This window comes from Leptonychotes weddellii, chromosome 5 (assembly GCF_054177405.1).
Source record: "Leptonychotes weddellii isolate Sample4059 chromosome 5, ASM5417740v2, whole genome shotgun sequence".
NCBI lineage: Eukaryota > Metazoa > Chordata > Mammalia > Carnivora > Phocidae > Leptonychotes > Leptonychotes weddellii.
Genome location: NC_138373.1, coordinates 146,472,158 through 146,496,222, shown reverse-complemented (window position 1 = coordinate 146,496,222; position 24,065 = coordinate 146,472,158). Strand labels below are relative to the sequence as shown.

Genomic DNA, 24,065 nt, shown 5'->3' with positions numbered 1-24,065 from the left:
CATTAGCCATCTAGGGAAATGAAAACTAAAACCATGAGATGTCACTTCCACATCTAACAGAACGGCTAAAATAAAAAAGGGCAATAATACCAAACTGTGAGGATGTGGAGAAACTGGATCACTCCTACTTTGCTGGTGGGAATGTCAAATGGTACAGCCGCTCTCTAAGCAGTTGAGCACTTTCTTTAAAAACAAATCACACGGGGCGCCTGGGTGGCTCAGTTGGTTAAGCGACTGCCTTCGTCTCAGGTCGTGATCCTGGAGTCCCGGGATCGAGTCCCGCATCGGGCTCCCTGCTCGGCAGGGAGTCTGCTTCTCCCTCTGACCTTCCCCCTCTCATGCTCTCTCTCTCTCTCTCTCATTCTCGCTCTCAAATAAATAAATAAAATCTTTAAAAAAAAAACAAAAACAAAAAAACAAATCACACAAGGGGCGCCTGGGTGGCTCAGTCGGTTAAGCGTCTGCCTTTGGCTCAGGTCATGATCCCAGGGTCCTGGGATAGAGCCCCGCATCGGGCTCCCTGCTCCACGGGAAGCCTGCTTCTCCCTCTCCCACTCCCCCTGCTTGTGTTCCTGCTCTCTCTCTGCCAAATAAATAAATAAAATCTTTAAAAAAAATAAAAATAAAAACAAATCACACAATTACCATACAACCCAGCGACTGCACTCCTGGGCATTTATCCCAGACAAATGAAGACATACATTCATACAAAAACCTGTGCATGAATGTTTAGAACAGCTGTATTTGTAATAGCTTGAAGCTGGAAACAATTCAGCTGCCCTTTAGTGGGTAGGTGGGTATACAAACCATGGTAGGTCCGTGCTATGGAATACTGCTCAGCAATGAAAAGAAACAAACTATGAATACATCCAACAACCTGATAACTCTTCAGAGAATTATGTTGAGTGAGAAAATCCAATTCTAAAAAGTCATATACCATATGATCCCACTGAAATTACATTCTATTTAAAAAAAACATTTATTTATTTATTTATTTATTTATTTATTTATTTAAGAGAGAGAGAGAGAGAGAGAGTGCATGACCAGGGGGAGCACAGGGAGAGGGAGAGAGAATCTCAAGCAGACTCCATGCTGGGTGTGGAGCCAGATGTGGGGCTCGATCTCACGACACTGAGATTACGACCTGATCCAAAACCAAGAGTCGGATGCTTAACTGACTGCGTCACCCAGGAGCCCCTGAAATTACATTCTTGAAATAAAATTAGAGAAATGGAGAACAGATTAGTGGTTACCAGGGGGTAAGAGTGGGGTGGCGGCAGAAGGGAAATGGGTTTGGCTAGGAGAGTGCAACATGAGGGAATCCTGTGGGTGATGGAAATTTTCTGCACATTGACTGTATCACATCAATATGGTGGTTGTGATATTTTACCATAGTCTAGTAAGGTACTGCCAATAGGGGAAACTGAGTAAAGGCTACAGTTTTTCTTACAACTGCATGTGAATCTATAATGATCTCAGAATCAAAAGTTTAAAAAACTAAGATGTTTCAATTAAGAATTGAGAAAAAATAAAACAGTGTACAAATCACAAGAAAAAAACCCCACAGATCAGGTCTTGTCTCTGTCTAAAACCTCCAGTGGTGTTCTATTCACTGCACGTGGAGGGACACCCACACTTTTCACCACGGAGAATGACTCCATGCAATCTGATTTTTATCTCTGATACTTCTTCCTTTGTCCCACCGCCTCAGTCACCTTGCTCTTCTTCCTGTCACCTCAACACACCAAGCACATTTCCATTAAGAGCCTCAGCTCCCACACTCCCCACTTGGAATGCTTTTGCCCCAGACCCCTGCATGGCTGGAGCTTTTCCTCACTTGGGTGGTTGCTACCTTCTCAGTGAGACCTTCCTTACATCTTGTCTAGATTACGCCTTGCCTGCCCCACCCCCAGACACTATATCATTGTCTAATTTTTTTTTCATAGCATGTATCAAGCTCTCACTCTCTCTTGCTGATCCATTTCCTGGCTTACCGTGTGTCTGCCCCTCCCCTGGACGTAGTAAGCTCCAGGAGGAGAAAGAATGTGTCGGTCCCATCACCACTACAGCATAGTGAGACCTGGTGACTGTGGAATGAATCAGCGCTCTGGGGAATTACGTGTGGGAGAAACGGACCAGGAACTTTCTTTAAACAGGTGTATATTAAGAAATGGCTACACTGTTCTGTTCCTGGAAGATCTAGAGACGCTGAATTCTTTTGTAGGTAAAATTTAGAAGGGGGAGCCAAAAAAACAAAAAAAAACAAAAACCCACATCTGCAACCAGATATCAAGTAATGTATGAATGAGCAAGTCAAGGATGGGAAGGCATATGCTTCATTTATAGGACAGCTGTATTCCTGTGAGTTGACCATAAAGTGAATTTATTTCCGGAATTTCTATCTCCTTATCCACTATTTTTTATCCATGTGATAAAACCAGATCCCTGTCCACACAGAACGGCAGATGCGATCTGAACGGGACCCGTTTAATGGAAGGAGAAGGAACAACGCCAGGCAGTTCTGTGACGTGTGGCCACTGACCATCACTCTAACAGGATGGATGGGAGGGCAAGCTTTGTAGAGCTTTCTCAACTCTTTGGATTTCTCTGCCCCCGTCTCTCTCCAGTCTTCTTTTGACCATAGGGATATCACTTGTGCTTGGGGAATGCTTGGCTTCACAATGTAGCCACGGGAAATTGATCACCTCGTCTTTCCTCCTACTGGCAATATACATGATGTGTAATACCACACTTCACCAGTAGGGGTTGCCCCTGAGCCCCTATAAGAGCAAACCCAACTCTTGAGTGCACCATCTTTCCCAGACTGTCGGCTCCTGACAAGGAGCTGCTCCTGCCTCATCCCTGGCTCCCTCCACCCTTGAAGATCAGTATGGCTGATGGGGAGCAGGCTCTAGTCCACATCTCCTGGCAAAGGCTCCTCCCTTCTTCCCAACCCCCCCAGCCATTGGCTGCCCTTTAAGGGGTAGTAGCTGAGTGGGGCATAAGGGGCCTGCTGGGGTGCTAGTAATGTTCTCTTTCTTGGCCTAGGTGCTGATCACACAGGTATATTTACCTTGTGAAAACTCTATAGTTATGATCTGGGCACTTTTCTGTATGTATGTCATACTCCAAAACTCCAAAATAAAGTTTACTTTAAAAACCTATGGATTAGGCTTACTTAATACACAGGATGCCTCAGTAATTTCTGGAATTCCTACTATACCCTAAAAAAGGAACAAACAAAAACCAAGAAACCAAAAACAAGTTAGAACCACTAACTCTGGGAACAGATTTAGGAATGATTTTCACTAAAGTGGTTTCTTAGGTAATTGCAGGTGAAAGCACCACTCCATTCATTCATTCATTCTATTCATTCATTCGGAGTTGGAGGGGTGAAGAGTGAGGGGCAGGGAGAGTTTGGTTTTGAAATGCTTCCATCAGGTTTTGCTCTCTGTGGAATTGCTGTGGCTTATTATACAAGGGCTGGCACCCCCGCTCCCATTTTGGGTCCTGGTGGGGCTTCCATCAGGTGCAAATCCAGCCCGCAGGGGGCCCTGAGACTCTGGGCTAAGGCTAGGCTGCTGACGAGAATATCTCATGAGAGTTGTTCTGGACCCCAGGCCAGGTGCCCCGAGGCTCAGACAGCGGACGGGCCGTGTTGTTGCTGCTTTGTTGTTGGACCGACACTGCCACATCCAGAGAGGGCAGCTCTCTGCTCCCCTCTTCACTCTTTGGACAGCCCGTGGGCCCAGCCTGGCAAGGGGAACCCACACTGCCCTTCTGGTTCAGAGGCCCTTTCCCCCTGAGACTTCAGAGGCTCCACTGTCTTAGAGGGAACCCCAGAGTTCTAGAAAGTCTGTTCTGGAGCAAAGGGGTAAGAGGCTGGTGCTAGAGCCAGGCTGCCTGGGTTCCAGCCTAGCTCTGCCACTTACTAACTGTGTGATCTTGGGCAAGTGATCACCTGCTCTGTGCCTCGGTTTACCCATCTGTTAAATGTGGATAAGAACATTACCTCCTTCAAACGTTGTTCGTGAGGATTGAGTTAATCCTTATAATACACTTAGAAGAGTGCCCGGCATATAGTAAATATAAAATATATATTTTAGCTTAAAAATATCCTCATTTGTGTCTTGAGACAGTTCATTATAAAAGGGTTCCAAGGTCAGATGAGTTTGGGAAACCCCTGATTGCCTTTGTGAATTAGGGTATTCGAGGCTCTGCAGGAGAGAAACTGGAGTAATCCAATGTTAGCCTGCAGAAAGAGCTGACATCCGGCCTGTTCTCAGGTCAGTGTTCGTGGCTGCTTGGTACGTGCCCTGCAATGGGATGGTTTTTACAGAACACCCTTTGGGAAATAGTGGAAGCGTCACGTCCTCTGATGAGGCCATCTTTATGACGGAGTCACTTATAAAGCACTCACTAATTTACAGGGACAATTTGAAGGGCACTGACCCATGTTATCTTCACAACCACCTTAAGAGGTTTAATATAATTACTGTCCCCATTTTCAGGTAGGGAAACTGAGGCAGACGGAAGTTAAGTAACTTGACTGAGGTCATAAGGTTAGGAGGTGGCACAGCGAGGCTTGAATCCCCGCAGTTTGGCTCCAGAGTCTGTGCTCTGAACCACTGTGCCATACAGGCCCTTGGGGCCCACTGAGAAGCCCTCAGGATATGTGGAACTTGATGCACAGACTCCTCCCAGCCTCTCAGACAGACTTGCCACCCCTGGTGCTTGGTGGCCACGGTGGTGGGGCATTGGTCACTGTCTCCCCCTGCCCTTGGCTCTCCACCCCAGTGGATGGCTGGGGGATGGGCACACCACCACTGTCCATCCTCAAAGTTCTCTAGCAACACACACAATAATGCCGCATGGCCCACTGGCTGGGACCAGACATCTATATGGTAGCGCCGAACAAGTGACCCCAAAGAAATTTTTAAGAATTGATCTCATAATGGCCCAAGGGCTGGACTGATGTTTTAATGGGGTTGCAGCATTTCCCTATTGCGGGAATTAGGAGGCCCGTGAGGAAGGGGTGACCCTCACCTGATCCTCTGTACCCGAAAAGCTTTCTCCAGGGCCTGGCTTTGCAGGATCCTCGGCAGGGTCTGTACCATTTCCCTCTTCCTGCTGAATTCCTATCTGTCCATCCAGGCCTGCTCATGTCTCCGCACCTCCATGACACCTTCCCTGACCGACTCACACCTCTCAGAGCCCATGCCACCCAATTGAACGCTGTTTCATAAACCTCAGATGGCCTTGGGGCACATGCATTGGCATGATTGCCCCAGCTTTCGTGTCAATTCCCTGGATTAGAAGGTATCTCTCTACTTTGTCCCATGTGCCCAAGGGCTTTGGAACATAGCAGGTGCTCAGCAAAACAGTGGCGCACAGGGGCGCCTGGGTGGCTCAGTCGTTAAGCGTCTGCCCTCGGCTCAGGTCATGATCCCGGGGTCCTGGGATCGATCCCCACGTCGGGCTCCCTGCTTGGCGGGGAGCCTGCTTTTCCCTCTCCCACACCCCTGCTTGTGTTCCTGCTCTTGCTATCTTTCTCTGTCAAATAAATAAAATCTTCAAAAAAACAAACAAACAGTGGCCCACAAATGACAACACAAGCAGCTTTAGCCAGCTGGGCACGCGGTCCTCCCCAAAGGGCGGGACCAGGCTAAGGGGCTGGCGAGGTCGTTCCTGTTCCCTGCCGCCGACCGACCCCAACAGCGTCAAACTTCTCCTACCTTGCTTGCTTTCAAGATCTCAAACATCAGGGGCAGGCCTTGGGTAATGAGCTCCTCCGTGTACTCTTCCTCCTGAATGGTCTTGAACTCCTTCAACAGGCACTGGATGAGAGGCCTGCGGTGTTGCTGGAAGGCGATCCGCAAAGACTCTAGCCACGTGTGCAGTGTCCACGGGACCCCTGGGAGGGGGAGGGGAAGGCATGGAGGGGAGGAGAGGACAAGACAGAAAACAACCACAACAGAAGGCGTGTTTTTATCTGGAAGCTGGCCTTTCCCCAGGACAGCACCAAATGATGAGACCAAGACAAGAGCCTGACTTGGGATGAATAGCGCCGGTGTTGCTTTTTTTCCCTGAAGACTTGCAGATGTTGAAACTGAAGATCATAATTCAGTTCCCTTAGCTATGGGTGTCCATCTGTGCACGCCGTTCACATTACTAGGAGCTGCATTTTACCAGATATAACCGTCAGGTAGAACATGGAATTGTCACACGATGCTTATGCCTACTCCATACTTCTGCGTCCTGACTCCGTTCACCTCCACCCCTGCTGCCTTCTGGGGGGATGGAAGCTCAGGGGGGAAGGGTCTTGCCCGGGATGAGACAGCACATCATGCCCAGATGAGAGAGCTCAGAGCTGGTGAAACCTATGGGTGGACTTGACCATCTACCGCTCCATCCAGGATGGACATGGGATGTCAGAGAAAGACCTGGGAGGATACCCCTGTTGCTCCCCTGTGCAAAACAACTTTTCCATCTGTGGGCGCTTCATCAGGCCTTCCTCCTGTAACAGAAACCTCTCCAGCAGCTCAGAGGCACAGAGGAAGAGTGCTTCTCACTACTGTTCATAAGGAGCAGGCCATTCAGAGTCCGGAGCTTCATCATCCTGCTAAATAAGCTCTTGGGGCAATGGCATAAATGTCCCACATACTAAACAGTCACTCTGAGAGAGAGGCCCACATCCAGAACAGCGGCAGGGGGGCCTCTCCTCAGGCCCTCCGCTCACCTCGACTTGCCACACCAGGTCAGTAGAAGGCCCACGCTAGGTTCTACTATTCCTGTGCGGGGCCCCTGCCCCCACACTGGGAAGGCTGGGATGGCCTGCCCCCTGGACACACGGAGGAGATGGATCCGAGCTAGCTCACTCAAGGAAGAGCCACCCCTACCTAGCTTTTCCTGAGAGTGGCTTTGCGCCCTGAAGCTCAGTGGGTGAGCCCGGTGAGGAAGTGATGCTCTCATCCTAGCTGGTTGTCTGGCCACTGCTTCATGGATCTGGGTGCTCTACGGCAGTGATTCACCAACCACTGGGAACCACCTGGGATGATTGTTAAACATAAAGATTTCCGGCCTTTATCCATCCAGACCCTCGACAGCAGAGCCTCTGGGTGTAGGGCCTGGCAATCTGTATTCGGACAAGCTCCCAGGTGATTCCAATGCCTAAATTCTCAGGGTCCAGAGTTTGGGAATCATGAGAAAATGACCTGAGGACGGATGGGCCTTTGGGGATCGTGTGGGTGTTTTAGCTTAGAAGTGCTCCAACCAGCAAATGAGAAGCTCCCTGGCCCCGTGGTGTGTGTGCGCGTGTGCATGTGAGTGACCTAGGGCTGGGCGGGAGTGCTGTGCCCAGTGTGGAGGGTGCCCAGACTGACCTATGCTCCTGATATCAATTGTGACATCCACGTAGCCATGCTCAGCGCTGTGATACATGGCCTCCCTCAGGGCTCTCAGTTTGGCCTTGCTGTTGCGGCTGGCACACAGGGGAGGCGGGGCTGTCTCCGCCAGGTCAGTCCCCTCGGCCAGAATCTCCTCCAGGGACAGGATATCACTCTTCTCCTTCTCTGGCTGAGCGAGCAGTTTGCGGAACACATTCCTGTCAATCATAAACCCAGAGAGGAAGACACTCAGAGATGGAAGGGCTTTGCCGGGGCAGGGACGGGGTGTGGGGCGTGGGGACACCACTCATGTGAGACAATGGAATGACAGGAATGACTCTGGGGGGCGGTGGTTTCAGAGGCCTGACCACGGCTGCTTATGTTTTAAGGATGGAGGAGACGGTGGGGCATGACTGGCTATGTTTCCTTGAGGGCAGTCTGGAGCTAAGTGCTTTCCTCAAGTATCCGGAAGGTTCTAGAACTGTGCCCTTTTAACCATCAGCCTGCATGGGGTCCCACAGTGAATTTGCTTTACTTGGGGTATGTGGAATAAAATAGGATGGGGTAAACCCCGAAGGAAATGTAGACAAGTAGTAACCAAGCGTGAGGGGTTTTCTTATTTTTAAAATGGATTCTTCTCCCTTCCTGGCAGCTGAGGTGATGGGTTCTGACCAACACAGGCAGAGTGGAGTCTCTGTGAGGTGAAAGCTGATCGGGAAAGGACAAAACAAGGCAGTCTGAGTGGATGTGCGCTGCGTGGTTGGCTCTGAGCAGGAAGCTGGCAGTTAAGGCCACTCTGGCCAGGCCTGGGGTCTGGCCTGCCTCTGGGCCCCACATCCAGAGATGTAGTGGGTCTGGGGTAGGCCTGGGAATCTGCATTTTTAACAAGCACCGCTTGGGACCTTGTGGCTTTGGCCCATCCTAGCCTACCTGTGTCCGTGGGCTGCAGCCTGGCTGAAAGAGTTCATATCACCCTGGGGGGTGGTAGAAATTCCATTCCTGTACATGGTTCCTATCAGGGGATCCGCGCCACGCTCCAACAGCAAACTAACCAGCTCAAAATTTCCTGCAAGCCCAGAGAAGGGGGTTTTATCAGCGAATCAAGCAAAGATAGAGTCACAGACACATTGAGGGCCAAGGTGGTGGAGACCCTCGATGGGGACGAGGCTCGGCGGCTCTTACCTACGGCGGCGGCCAGCTGGAGGGGTGTTTCCGAGTAGTTCTCCTCACCATGCTCCACGGAGCCTTCCACCTTGGCCCCGGCGTCCAGGAGCAGCTGTGGAGGAAGAGCGGCCACGGAGACATTTAAAGGACATGCGCTGTGAGGACACATGAGGAAAAGCTGGCAGAAGTCAGTGTGATGCCAATGTTCCTGCCCTCCCTCTGGGTCAGTGGCCATGTGCACAGGGTGAGGGCAGGTGTTCGCCGGAGGGTGAATGACAGCCTCTTGAATCTCCTAGAAGCTCGGACTATCCAAGCGTGGTCTGCGGAAAGCAGGATCGGCATCGCCTGGGAGCTTGTTGGAAATGCTGGCTCTCAGGCACCACCTCGGACCAACTGAATGAGAGTTTGCATTTCAGCAGGATCGCCAGGTGATTGACATGTAGCTTAGATGACGCTCGTGGCACCGGAGTGCTGGAAGACTCCCTTTTGGGGGTTGGGTACACAAAGCCTCAGAGAGCATTAGAGCGGTCTCTTAGAACCACAGGATCTTGAGTTCTGAAGGACTCTGGGGACCACCTGGGCCAACCAGGGCACAAATCCCTTCTAGAACACTCTGGGTAGTTCTGAGGATAGTTCAGCAAGTTTCCTGGCCAGTGAGATCAATCAATTAAGTGGCAGAGTGAGCTTTGAGGTGTGCATTCCCGAAGATATCTGGGCTTCTTAAAGATGGAGGCTGTCCATGCTGGGTCTCGCTCACAGTGACTGTGCTCTCAGCACCGCTAACGGAACATGGGTGGGGGAGAAATCTGCCTTCTTTACTACCTATCCAGGGCTGCCTGAGGGCATAGCTGGGAGAGGGCTGCTGACGGCATTCCATGCTTTGTATACCTGCAGGGGAGAGGTGGCCTGACTCCCATTTGGCTTCGCTTGGCTGCCTGCCGCTCCTATTCCTGATTTAAAGGCTTGGGGAGGCCACTGAACTTTAAGGGATGGCATTTGTATCCACTAGGCTGCCCCCCGATCCCTTCTTTACTATAATCCCTCTACCAGGAGTGAACTGGGCATGACATTCTACAGAGCATTCTATAGGCAGAAGTCAGCTCTCAGCGTGACACGTCACACACTCTGCCCCCTGGAACATGACTTTGGATCTGTCTGAAGGAGTCCCATGACCTAGGAAACAACCCAAGATTCCTGTGGATCTCCAACATTGCCCAGTGGTCCCTGTAACACTCTTTCCCGCTCTGCAGACGTCTAAGAGGCTTGGACCACATAAAAGCAAGTGTTCCTGATGTACCCAAAGCTTCGCACTAGGAGGCCAGGTGGGGTAATGGACCCGGATGCTGATTTCTTTTTTTTTGGATGCACTGAAGACTGAGTTTAAGATCTAGAATGTACTGGATGGCTCGTTCTTGAACAACAACTGTACAACAACCAGAAAAAGTCCAAGCAAAGGACCTCGGAAGAGGACACCTCTCCATACCTGGGGAGCTGTTTCAGAAGACACATGCAAAGGCCCTACTCTAGACCTCTGGGACCAGATTCTCAATAAGTAGGATCCCAGCAAGTGTCTTTTAGAACCGCTCCTTTGGCGACTTGGGGATGCTTCTTTCCAGTAGTTACAAACCACTAGACTCTACACAAACACCAGGGTCACACCTAAGGGGAGGTTCTAAGGTCTCACACCAGCCAAGTCTTATGTTCATGTTACGACAAGCAAAATGAACAAATCCACAACATCACAGCTCAGGCCCCACCCCCGAGCAACCAGGAACAACTTCGTCCGTTTGCCACTTGTGTGTGTGAAGCTGCGTGTGGGTCTGTGATAATTTCATATTGGTTAAAGCCAGGCCATATAGATCATTACATATGATATTTGCGTTTATATGATATGAATGTGCTATACTTCATTGCAGTTAACCAATATGAATCCCTTAGGGAATGTGCATGCCGGGAGAAGTACAGATTTGCATAATGGAGGAGGTAAAATTAAAGGTCAGACGTGGATAGGGAAATCCATTAATACCTGAACTACAGGAATATGTCCATGCAACACAGCAAAAGTCAGAGCCGTCCAATGGCGGGTCTCGGGGTGGACGGATGGATATTTATGAGGAGTACTGACAACCTATAAACAAATTGAAGTTATTTTCAAAATGTGACCTTTCACAATATTTAGACTAGCAAATCGGACCTATCTGTGGCTGGCACGTGGGCTAGAGATGTACGGGAGGGCATTCTGGAAGTGCCTTTGGGAAATGTTGGTGATAGTGGGGTGGTGACTGTTAAGTCCTCCGTGCATCGGAAGGACTCCTTTTGGCTTCTCACCCGAAAAGAGTTAAACTGATGATTTCTGACTTCCTCTATGGTGCCTTGGAGGAACTGTAATGGCAGCTACCATGAGCCAGCTCGCCAGCCTGCCCCTTCTTTCTGCTTAAGGAAGGGTGGTGCTTCTGAGGGCCACAGCATGTCAGATAGCGTGAGATGCCAGACCATGACATCCACACCTTTAGGGGAGATTCTCAGCAGCAGCAAACCTCAGGCAAGGGGAGGTCTGCTTCAAGCTTTCAAGCCAGGGAAGACCACCACCCATCTGATGGAGTGACATTCCCATCTGGTCACAGCTCACCCTACCTACCTTCATTTCACTCTTTGGTTGGCTTCCTAGGAGACAAGGACCCTCAAGCTGCTAGAAACCTGGGCACAAACCCTTCCCTGGACATACCGTGAGTGAGCAATCTGATCTGGGTCTTTCAGTATGGGGGCCTCAACACACCCTAGGCCAAAAGAGAGGCAGCAGGGCAGTTGGGGTCCTGCAGGACCGGCACCCACACATGGCTTTTCTCCTGAACACTCCTGGGGCCATGTAGCCGTGATGCCTGTTTCATTCAGAGCAGCTGAGTTCACTAATCACCTGCCGGTGGGTTGGGGAGGGAGGCCTTGAACTGGGAGCCATGGGATGGGCTAGAGAGGACCAGAGAAGCCCACCAGGACCCAAAGATGAGGAGCCCTTGCAGGGGTCTGCACGGTGCTGGGGGATTCATAACAGGCAAGAAAATCCCCAGTACTTGAAACTTGTGATATCCAAAATGGTCTGGATGCAAAACTATGTCTACTGCCTGTTTTCCTCAGATGAATATCAAAATCACTAAGTAAAAAAAAAAAAAAAGCACAGTACTAAGACTACAAGAACATCTGATTTTGAGCTAACAAGGTTTTATAGGGTTGCTGAGCTATGCTTGCAGCATGCCAACCTTCCCAGCCTCTGGGGCTGCCAATAGCTGGCTGCCAGAAAGACAGGATAGAATATGGTCAAAAAGCATGAATTCACCTATTACAAGCCTCGTGGTGTATGTGGGGAAACCGATACTAACTGAATCACAAACTTATGCTAGGTACCCTTTGTATTTATTTCTTCCAGCGACTCTCTGAGATGGGTGTGATTATTCTCTCCCTGTTGCGGATGGGGACTCTGAGGCTCCAAAAGGTTAAGCCACCTACCCAAGCACAAAAGCAAGTTGCGAAGACTCAGCAGTTCCCGAATTTGAGCCCGAGTGGCAAATTCTAAAGCCCTTGGGGGTGTGATTTCCACTATACACCACACTGCCTCTAGGAAGCTTTGCGATTGGCTTTATGACCTGTGGCTTCCACTCAGCCAACAGGCGAACCAATCAGGATTTGGTTGGGAGGGCGGGGGATCTGGGGGAGCTACACCTCAGGTCAGGGTACATGGACCAGCTCTGTATTAGGCAGAAAGGGCTGATGGCTCAGGAGAGCGCTCTCTGCCCCATCCCCAAAGGAATGATGAGCAGTAAGAATCAGACTCAGTTCGGCTGAAGCAAAGAAAAGCTGGTGCTCCCCGCAGCTTTGCTGGTTGTTTTTAAATGAAATGTACAAGCAGGCAGCTCCTCCTGCGGTTGGGCTGGGGCCTTGGGATGGAGGAAATCCGCCAGCTGGTCTGCCCTATTTGCTGGACTGAGCACACTCAGTGGTGGCTCTTGGGAGAAAAAGCCCTGCTCCCCCCTTGCTCATTTGCCCCTGGGGGACTGCCAGGCCGAGGGGCCCTGCAGCCCTCTGCACCCTCACCTCGACATTCAGGTCAGCTCCGGCATCCAGCAGCATCTGAACCATCGCCTCGTCCCCGCGGACGCAGGCGTACATCAGGGGGGTCATGCCCTGCAGTGGGTTAAAAACCAGAGAATGGAGAGGGTTTACACAGTGGCTGTCACTCAACAGTAACAAATGGAAATTCTTACTTGTGTGCAGGTGGCTATGCTTGTACTCAAAATCCAGCATTAAAAAAACAAACGTGCCCCCCCAGGACTCATAAGGTCACAGTCCCGCACATTTTGAAACCCCAAATGGAAGCAAAAAATGGGGTGGGGGATGAATTGCCTTTTTTTTTTTTTCTGTTATTTTTGCTTAAGTTGGAGTATTTTCATTTGTCTGTCCTAAGGTGTAGCAGACCTAAGAGTGTTTGCTAAAACAAGTGGCTGATTTCAACTTACAGGTCTTAGGAACTCTCCGGATTCTGTGACATCAGTCCAAACTACCTAATTCATACACACTGTTTCCTTGGCATTTTCTCCTTCACAATATAACAAGTGTCATCTTTGCTTTATATAAGCTGCCGGTCAGTGTCAAGGGAAACTGGATGCCTCTGAGCATGCCCCCATCATTGACGTCTGGTTTGACATTATCATTTACAAGCAAAAGGCAAGTGAATGAGGAACGGCTTTTAGGAATTCTATATTTGCCTGTGACTCCTGATTATTTTGAAGTTCCACAACCAACAGAAGGAAGGGATGGATTTTTCAATAAATGGTGCTGCGAAGGTGGCTATTTGGGAAAACATGCAAATTAGAGCCTTATCTCACACCATATGGCAAAATAATTTCTAGTTTGACTAGAGACATAGAGAAAAAATTAAGACCATAAAAGACATCTCACTGGATCTGTTTCTAGGTGCAAAAGGAATGGAAGAAATCACGAATAAAAATCATTACGGTGTTGAGGACATAAAATGGAAAACACTATAAACAAAACTGAAAGGTAGACAATAAATTGAGACATATTTGTCATATTATAACAACGGGTTATATGTCTAATATGTAAAGAACTCTTCTAAATAAAGAAGATAGTAAAGCTCCAGTGAAATACTTGCAAAACATTAAGTAAAAGATTAATAGGGAAACACATATACTGTTGGAGCGTGTGTATAAGGAAACAAAGTCTCTGGAAAAGTAATTTGAGATTGAGAACGTTCAGAAAGGTTGATGTGTTTGAGCCACTATTTCCACTTTTAAGAATTTCCCTAATGATGAGCATAGCATAACATACAGGATGGTAGAATCATTATTTTGTACACCTGAAACTATTGTGTCAACTATACTTCAATTAAAAAAACCTTCCCTAATGAAACAATCAGGGATTTGAACAAAGACTTGTGTGTTTAACTCAGCATTATTGATAAAAGTCATTAGAAACAACCTGAATATCCGACAACTGAGAATGGAAAACTGAATCAATAATACGACCATTTAATGTAGCCGTTAAAAATGATTTAAAAAAAAGAATATTTAATGATACTGCAAAGCACCTTTAATATAAATTATTGGAAAAGGCAAGACATTATAAATCCCTGTTTTAAAAAAATAATTTAAGTGTGTGTGTGTGTGTGTGTGTGTGTGTGTGTGTTAGGGCTCCTTGCTGCTCAGGAAAATTCTTAGCTGCTATTCTTTCCCTGGAACTCGCCGCATGAGCTGTCCATATGAGAAACAGCTCCATCTGTCCCTTGTGACTTTCCATCTGGGGCTCACATTGAAAACTGCTGTTTGTTTTCTCTGTCCGTGACACTTTCACCCACATGGTGTCTCTTGATTGGTAGATGCATGAGCCTCTCACCGTACCTCAGTTTCAGGGGCTTGGGGGACAGCTGCCTGTTTTTGAGGTGCCTCCTAGGGTTCCCCAGAATGACTTCCGTGTATCTCAAACATACCCTGAAAGTTTGGTAAAAATACTCCCGGAGCTGTTCTGTGATGCAGTAACAGAAAGGCAGGCAGAGAACTAATTTTAACCATGCTGAAAAAAGGATTTGAAGGACACATGCTAAATATAAATGATGGCTATCTGGGTGATGGCATTATTTCCTTTCTGGAATAGGCCTATTTTTCTCTATTTTCCATTTCAGCTGCAAAGATCATGTGCAACTTCTATAAGGATGAACGAGGATGTTTTTGTATTTTAAAAACTAAAACTAACTAAATTAAAAAAAAAAAAAATCACCCTAAGTCACCAGTAGGGGCAGTGCGTGTCCAGGGCCTGCTGTTGCCATCTTGGCATGGGGCAGTGCACCTGGTGGAGGGGCGGGGGGAGTCCACTCAGACTCTCGGACCCTGTACCTGTTCGCTCATGGTGTTGATCCCATCGGGCCCCAGGAGAGACACTGCCTGCTTCACCAGGTCCGTTCGCCCACAGTTCAGCATCCGGAAACCCAGGTCCTGCTTAAACTTGGCTTCGATGGCCACTGCATCCAGCTTCCGAGAAGCACAAAAGCAGTCGTCGGCCCTAAGGAAGGGAGAGATGGTCAGTTGGGTGCAGCGGCTTCCTCGGGAACTGGTCCGTGAGGACCAGGAGAGCTAGAAAGCACCAAGGATCCTTTGCATTTTCCATGCCAACAGCCTGTTCCTAGGCTCCAATTAAAATATGGACGTCTTGATCCTTTGTCCTTGTAACTGTTGCACCTCTGTCTTCCTCCATGCTTCCAGAGCATGCTGAGCTAAATATGGTGAGAGCTAATATTTACTGAATGTTGACCATGGGCTAGGCACTCTGTTAAACTCTTTACGTGAGTTAGTTCATTCAGCCCCCACACAGCCCCAAAAGGCAAGTGCTATCATTACTCCTCTTCTAACCATGACGATAAATACACAGATAAAGGACTTGACCAGGGCCACAGAGCCAGCAACCTGTAGTGGACCCTGTCCCAGCCCCCTTTCGATCCCCTCCTCTTGCTAACCCAGAGGGTGTAAACTGAGGAAAAGAGCCACGTGTTTAGAATTCCTGGTCCCATTCCTGCTTCTAACTAAGCCACTTTGTGGCATAAGGAAAGGTTCAGTTTGTGAGGGAACTACCTTCTTTTTTATCGTTGGAGGAAAAGAGAGGGGCTACTGTTCCCGAAAGTTTATGGCACTGAGGCTCCTGTTCATCAGTAAGGCTAGGACCTGGGGGAGAGCCCTTCAGGGGTGAACCACAAAAGGTGCCTCAGGAAGTGGGTGGGATGGGTATGTGCCTGACTCTTCATTGGTTTCTGATGTATCATTCATCTCTGCCTGGGCAGAAGGCTACCGTGAAATGGGAACCCAGGGTAGGACATAGTAGGGCTCTGGACAGGAGACAGTAAGTTTGCTTCTCGCCACCAGGGGGAGCTGATGCAGTGAAGATAGAAACCAGAGAAAGACGACTGAAAGCTTGGTGTTGATGTGGGGTCTAACCTGCATGCACAGCTCAGGAAGCTGGGCGTCTGGCTAAGCCTCCAAGGGCCTAGTTGTATGAGCACGGAGAGAGACCAAGGGAGGCCCACAGTTGACCAGGAGCCTGGACTCCAGGATTAAGACCTTTTCATGGCAGGCTGGGGAGCCAAGACCACCTACCTAACACTGTTGGAGGACTCTCTAGGGAAGATGGAGGGCCCCGCAGGTGGTGGGGGAGGACTGAAGGACCCTGGGCCTCAGCATCCAAGATGTGTTGGGGTTTGTGCAGTAAGGCTTGATACATGGGGCTCTAGACTTGGGACCCTCACAGTGAGCGTTGCTAGATTTAGCAAATAAAAGTACTTAAGTAAATACTGCATGGAACAAACTTACACTAGAATGTTATTTGCTGTTTATCTGAAATTGAAATTAAACTTTTTTTTTTTTTTTAATTTGGAAAAGGGCAGAGCCACTGCCAAGATTTGAAAAGAACACAGGGAGAGACCACAGATCCCAGCATTTCCAGGGGAAGAGAGGAAACCCCTGTGTGGTGGTACGCTGCATCTAAGTTTCCTAAAAATAAAAATGGTCCAGGCCAAATGGACAGGACAGAGCAAAGAGGGTGAGAGCAACGGGGCCAGGTTCTGGGGCATACAATAGAGGCTTCTGGAAAGGGAAAGGGGGTGGTCTGCATGTGTCGTGTTGAGGTGTCTGGAGCCTTGACTGGGCGGGGTGTATGTACAGATCTTGGGGAGGTATCAGATTTGACTAATTGTAGGGAAAACTTTTCTTCTAACAGACCACTATCTAGTCCGGGAAGAGGTTGATTTGTGAAATCAAGAGCCTCCTTCTTGAGAGCAAAGATGCTATGAATTGCCATTGTCAGTGAATTTGCAGTTTCCTCTCTCCTGTCTGTGTCTAAGCCCCTTCTGCTCTCCTCCATGCTTGACTGACTGACTCAAATGAGCATTTTTGTTTTGGCTGGAGTCAAGTTGAATTCCACGTGACTGGAGAAATGTTACTGAACACCTACTCTGTGTGGGCACCGTGATAGGGGGCTAGGAGGCGGGAGACACACACCCCACCCTGTATTCCCTGAGAGCCCAGACTCAGAAGCCAATAACTCCAAGAACATCAGCACAAGTGTTTACCAGCTACAGAGGCCCTTGATTTTAATTACAAAGAGACAAATGGCAAGGAAATTCCTGTAGCTAAGATGGTGATGATAATAATTGTTATTATAGGAAGCTAACGTTTATTGAGTTCTTACTATCGAAATCTAAGCTCTTTCCCTGTATGAAGTCATACAGTCATCACGACAAGTCCACAACGGAGGTGCTATCAGGGGCCCCATTCTAGAGTTGAGGAACCTGCCCACGTCACAGAGCTGGTAAGCAGCGAGCCCGTGTACTACCGCTTTCTTGAGCACATCTCTTGGATGTCTCCCGGACTCTCAGATGTGGCATGTCCGAAATGCAACTTTTTCTTAACACGTCCACCCCCCCATCCTCCAAACCTGTCCCCCAGTCATCCCGTCTCTGTGAATGGCACCCCTGTCCACCCAGGTGCTCAGGCCAGAACCTTCTCCCATGCTCATGGCCATTCCATCAGCTGTTGATTTCACCACCCCAATCCCAAATCCATCCACGGCTCTCCGGCTCCACTGCCCACACACGGGTTCCAAACACCGGCCTCTCGTCTAGATGAGTGCAGTGGCCTCCTCACGGGTCTCCATCCAAACCAGTCTCTTTCTCTCTTTTTAAAAGATTTATTTATTTCAGAGAGAGAGAGAGGGAGGGGGGAGAGAGAAAGAGCATGAGCGAGGGTGGGGGGAGAGGCAGAGGGAGAGGGAGACAAGCAGACCCCATGCTGAGCAGGGAGCCCACCGCAGGGCTCGATCCCAGGACCCTGAGACCACAACCTGAGCTGAAATCAAGGGTCAGAGACTCAACCGACTGAGCCACCCAGGTGCCCCCAAACTAGTCTCTTAGGCAAGAGTGAGCTTAAAATGTAAGTAAGACTGTGCGGTGCCTCTGCTTCAAAGCTTCCCAGGCCTTCCCCTGTACTGAGACTAGAATCCAGCTCCCGGGGCCTGGCCCGCAGGCTCTGCAGGGGTGAGGCCCGTCCCCAAGTCTTTCGGCAGGTGCCGCCCTCCACTGGCCTGGGTCTCTCCTGCCTCGAGGACTTTCTTCTTGCTCTTCCCTCTCCTGGCTCTTTGCGGGGCTGGCTCCTTCTCACTCCTCAAATATGAACTTGAATGTCACGTCCAAAGGAGGCCTTCTCTAAAGGAGGGCACACCCCTTTCCTGCCTTTACACGCCCCGTCTCTGGCCAATTTCATCCTCCCCTTTCTTAGCACTTTTCACAGTCTGTGACTACTCCATTCTATTCTTCCTATCTGTCTGTCTGTCTATCTACCTTACCGTTTGTTTGCTGTCAGCCTCCTGGGGGCAGGACCACATCGATCCTGTGGTGCCTCTTACGTTCTTGAAGCATACTGTCTTAACTGATGGGGGGGCCATGCAAGACCTGCCATTTATTCTTGAGAGCAGACGCCAGGAAACACCTGTTTTTCAAGAATCCCTCAATCCTACAAAATGAGTAATGGTTACTGAATGTTACCAGCTAAAGCAGGTAAGAAACAGTTTCCACAAAGGCTTGTGAAAACATGGCTTTCTATTCAACCTGGTTTGTTAGAAAATTTAACTCTGCGACATTCAAATTCCTGCAGCATTCCTGTAAACACAACTCAGAGCTCCATTGATTCTTTCTGGAAGGCCTCGGAAGGATCTGCCACTGAAGACCGATAGGTCCCCCTGGGGCCTGGGCATTCGAATACGTGCGCCTTCCGAAGAGTGGGACTTATTTATGCAGAAATCTATTAAGCCACTCACCGGGGGCTTCACCAGAAGGTGATCAACTCTGTGGTTTTCCCCTCTAGTGGCTTTCAATGACGCCATAGAAAATCTGATCAATTTAAGTAAGAGGTCAGCTATGGAAGTAGTCCATTTCTCTGATTTCTCAAGGGCCCCGGCCCCAAGAGATTGGCTCAGTATTTTCCACCCCTTCAAGAATGTGACTTCAGAAAGATGTTTTCCAGGAAGCCTGCAGGCCTGAGCATAGCAAGCAATCGAGTTGCCTTTTCTCCCCTGGGAAGGAGGCAGCTCTGGAAGCATTGGAAGGAGGAGGAGGGCTGTTGGTGTGTTCTGCTGATCTCTTGATATAGTCCCAGTGACAAATGCAAGCAGGTGAGGCCTCAGACACATTTTATTCATATATTCATTTTTAAAGCTAGCATACATGTGAGTTGTGAGCATGAACCCTGGTTCCCAGTGCTGCCTACTTAGCAGCTGTGTGATCTTGGGGCAAGTTCCTTAACCTCTCTGTTGTTCAGTCTCCTGAGCTGTAAAATGAGTTTAGTAAGAACACCTTCCTCCTAGGATTTTGGATGTGGGTTAAATGAGACAATCCATGTACAGTGCTTAGAAGAGTATAGAGCTTAGCACACGGCTCTCATGAAATGTTAGCGATCTCATATCATAATCATTACTGTAAATCACAAAGCAAGGTGTAGACTGGAGAGAACACACTGTATTTGGAAGGACCAAATACAGAGACTTGGAGACTGAAGAACACTGTAGTAATAGCGCTTCTTAAGGTCTCAAATTAGACACCGTAGCTAACAAATTTCACCAGAATAAAGGCAGTCCTTCTCCCAGTGGGGAAACCCTGGCCCCCAGAAAGGCTGCCATGCCTCAGCATGCTTTTGAAGTAAACTGTAAGTGATGACAGAGGCTGGGAAGGGAGGAGGATGGGGGGTCACGCTTGAAGAAAGCACAGTTTCTGGAACAGTTCAACAGGCAGGAAATGGCAGAGCAGAGCCACTCAGGAGGCTGGGGGCCTGCCCAGCTTGGCTCCCAGCCCCTCTTTTCTCCCTTATCCCCAGGACGAATCCTGACTCCACTGATGCAGGAAAGTGCCAGGCAGTTTCCAGGCTCCCTGAGCATGGACTCTAGGCTAACTCTGGTAAGCTCATCCCCAGTGGTTGCCTGACAGCCTGGGTTTGTCACTCACTGCTTATGCTGTGCACTAACCCTGCACAGGTAACTTAATCTCATTCCATTTTCTCACATGTAAAATGGGGACACTAACATTTTTACACATTTTACCGATTTAACAAATACTAGTGCTTACCATGTACCAGGCATATTATAACTTTCTGCAAATATTAACGTGCTTAATTCTCACAATAACCCTACGAGGAAGGCATTATTGTTATTAACTTTACAGACAAGGAAAAATGGGGCACAGAGAGGTTAATTAACTTGCTCATTGTCACACAGCTAATGAACTAGGAGTCAGGATTTAAACCCAGGCAGTCTGGCTCCAGAGTCTGTCCCACTAACCACTCTGTACTGCCCAGTTCCTAACAATGTGCTGGCAATCACTGGGCTTCCGTGCATGACTCTGGGATCTGAGTCTCATAGGCCAAACAGTCCCCACAACCATGACCTCCCCTCACCAGTAAAAAAGAAGCCACCCCTTACTGCATGCTCACTGTGTGCCAGGCACCATACCAAGTGCTCAATTCCTACCACTTCAACTGACCTCTCCTTGAAGGCACTGTTATCATTATTCCCATTCTATGGACAAGGAAACTGAGGCACAGGTCTGAGTGTTCGACAGCAAAGCTTGTCTCCCATGGAGCAGGCAGAGCCTAGTGCTCAAGACCCTCTGTGCTTCCTACCTGCTACCTTGGGCAGGGAACTAACCTCTCTAAGCCTCTCTTTTCCCATCTGCAAGGCAGGGATGGGATGATAAGAGTAGTACTTAGGCCTCTATCTGTGAGGAGGATTAAGAAATAATACTTCTGAGCTACTCAGCACAGCATGTGATGATAACCATACACAGAATGCATATTTATTTGTATATGCACACTATTTTGTGATTGTAGGTTCTCTTTCCAGGAATTTAACTAGGCATCCGGAAGTCCACCCCTCCCCCCATCCTCCCACTACACACTTAATCAGTCCCAGGGCAGGTCCTTCCTTGCCTCCCACAGCCCTTTCCAGCTGCTGTGGTGCCCAGTCCTCACTGGGGCTTTGTTTGCAGAGCCTTTGACAGCTCTGATCTTGCTCCAGCAGCTTCTCGCTGCCCCTTCCGTGTTGCCGTTCTTGTTCATCTTGGTCTTACCAGCAGGCTGGCAGCCTGGGACAGAGCGACTTCCCAGGGGGGTGGGGGTGGGGGGCTGTGAGAGGGGTGGAGCCGCTCTGCCCTGCTCCCATGGAAGATGCCAGTGCCCGCCATCGTGGGGCGCAGACAGAGGTGTTTACCTGCTGTGGGGACGACTCTGGGGGGGATGCAGCCTGCCCTCTGCTGCCTGGGCCCCAGGACCTGTGATTTGGTTTATAGGATGGTTCCCAAGGCTGACAGTCACATTAGTTGCCTTGGAACAGAGTAAAGATATTAACAGTAGTCCGAGAAATAGAAAAGATCTACAGTTTTCCTAACACATTGTAGTTAACACTAACAGTGGCATTTACAGGTAGTGTTTCCCATGCTAGACATTTTACAGGTAATAGCTCACCTCATCCTCCAAACAATTCCACTGTTCTCTTTTTATTCATTCATTCATTCATTCATTCGACAGAGAGAGAGACCGCGAGAGAGGGAACACGAGCAGGGGGAGTGGGAGAGGGAGAAGCAGGCTTCCTGCTGAGCAGGGAGCCCAATGTGGGACTCGATCCCAGGACTCTGGGATCATGACCTGAGCCGAAGGCAGACGCTTAACTGACTGAGCCACCCAGGCGCCCCCCACCCCACTGTTCTTTTTACAGATGAAGAAGCTGAGGCATGGAGCTTCTGTCACTTGCCCAAGGTCCCACAGCTCGCAGGTGATACAGCTGGCATTCAGCCCCGCTGGTCTGAGTTCTGAGCCCACGTTCACATCCTGCCTAAACCCTCACAGGAACCCCAAAAGGCAGGCTTCCGTATCCCCACCTTACAGATGAGGAAGAAGCATCTGAGAGGCATTAACTAGCCTGCCTTCAAGTCACTTGGCTCCTTCTACCTCCATTCCAACCCAGGCTAGGGGAAATGCCACGATTCATTCATTCCACGTACTGTTCACTGAGCGCCAGCAGCAGGCCGGTCAGGGTCAGGTGCTGGGTCCAGCAGCAAGCGAGCCAGACCGGGCCCTGCCCGCCCAGGCTGCAGCGAGAAGGACAATAAGCGGGCTGTTGGCTACAGTGGTGACCACGTCATGGAAAACGGAGGGGTCTGGGAGAAAAATGAGAAGCATAACCCTAACTCCAAGTCCTAACTGAGGCTCAAACAGCCGGCCTTTCATGTTCCTCGGTGGGATACCAGACAGATTTATGATGTCAAGAAGGAGACAACGATGCTGATTTCATTTATCTGGAGCCTCGGGAGCTCACTGAAGGGTGGCAGAGAGAACACTGATGTATATGCCAACACAGCCTGGTTCCTGGCTGCATAACCCCGGTTATGGTGTAACCATCTCTCTCTGGGCTTCCGCACACTCATCTCTAAATGGGAAGAACAGGACATATGTGTTCAGGTTTTGTGACGAATAAGGGAGACCGTGCACACGAACCTATTCTGGCTACTCTGGAGGCCCTGTTGGAATATGGACACACGCCTAGAGAATGTGGGATATGGGGTGCTGACAGAGACTATGAACTTCTAGAAGATGTGGCCATCGGCCAGCCATCCGAAGTGCAACAGAAACATCACGGAGTATGTATGTATGTTTCTTCAGGGATAAGGATAACGTGTTGGCTATGAGGCAACCCCTAAGCCAGGCATGGAAAACAGGGTTAATCTCAGGCACCAACTCTGATTCATTCATATGGCTGGTTGGAGTATGGTGTGAAGGAGGATTCTGAGGCCAGGTCTTGGCTTAGTCAGGCAAGAGGAACACCAGGGCCCTTTAAAGAAACAGTTCTGAAAGCAATTGGTAAGGTGGGAATATAGGGCCAGGGTAAAGGCTCAGATGAGTGTGGTTTGAAGTCACGGCCATACCACCCATCACCTGTGTGACCTTGGAGAAATTACATTTCCTCCAACAGCCTCAGTTTTTCTCATCCATAAAAAGGGGGCCTGGGGCTAGTCAAGCTCTTGGGTGCCTCCCAGCATGGGCATTCTCTGAGTTGATCCCATGTTTTCTGGTGCTCATGAACCATTCCTTACTTTGTACCAGCTTTCCTCCCTTCCTCCATCCCAACCCTTGAGCTTCTCTGTTTTTGCTCTTAGTCACGCAAAGAATGGCTCATGGCCAAGAGGAACATCTGGGAAAGAGGTGTGTGTCAAGGAGTGCTGTCTCCCAGCATCCATTCTCCACCCCTCTCCTCAGGGCAGTATAGAATCTTCGTCCCTCACTGAGTTTTGGCATGGCACATGGCACATGGCATTAAGAGCCCCATCTGCCCCTCCCCTTGTGGCCGGCGACAGCCATTTGACTGAAGTTCACACCAACAAACATGAGCAGAAGGGATGCAGGAAACTTTCGTGTCCTGGTGGTGAGCTGGAGCCAGCCCGAACTGGCTGGGAAAGCCAGCTGTGTGCGTCTTCCCAACTCTGGCTTGGTGACATCTCCTTGCTAGCCAGAAATCAGCCACCGTGGAAGTATGTATACCACAGAATCTGGCAGACACTATAAGCCATGGCTCCTGCTGTTCTGTTATCGAACATTCACCGGCACACCACTGTCTATGTCACCTGCTTAAAAGGGATGTCCTTGCCCTGGCATAAGAGCCCCATCTCCCCCTCCCCAGCAGACCTGCCAACATCCTAACCATGCAGGTGAGCCCAATGTGCTAGCTAAGGCATGGTTGGCCAACTTTTTCTTAGTAAGTGAGGTCGTCACTATTTTAGGCTTTAGGCTAGAGGGTCTCTGTTGGGTCTTGAGGACAGCCATAGACAAATGGGTATGACTGCGCTCCCGTAAAATTTTATTAAAAAAAAATAACAACAAAAAGCCAAGCTGACTCATGAGCCACAGTTTGCTGACGCCTGCTCTCAAG

General features: G+C 49.3%; 1 protein-coding gene across 1 annotated transcript in view; it reads right to left on the bottom strand.

Annotated features, from left to right (window-relative positions):
* Nucleotides 1–24,065, bottom strand: part of ABTB3 (ankyrin repeat and BTB domain containing 3) — a 284,577-nt gene that overhangs the window by 31,780 nt on the left and 228,732 nt on the right. The window contains exons 5-11 of the mRNA XM_081822359.1: nucleotides 14,951–15,116; nucleotides 12,636–12,725; nucleotides 10,576–10,677; nucleotides 8,568–8,661; nucleotides 8,316–8,451; nucleotides 7,383–7,603; nucleotides 5,736–5,914 (exon numbers count right to left, since the gene is read on the bottom strand). Coding sequence (XP_081678485.1) covers nucleotides 5,736–5,914; nucleotides 7,383–7,603; nucleotides 8,316–8,451; nucleotides 8,568–8,661; nucleotides 10,576–10,677; nucleotides 12,636–12,725; nucleotides 14,951–15,116 — 988 coding nt within the window. The remainder of the gene's footprint in view (nucleotides 1–5,735; nucleotides 5,915–7,382; nucleotides 7,604–8,315; nucleotides 8,452–8,567; nucleotides 8,662–10,575; nucleotides 10,678–12,635; nucleotides 12,726–14,950; nucleotides 15,117–24,065) is intronic.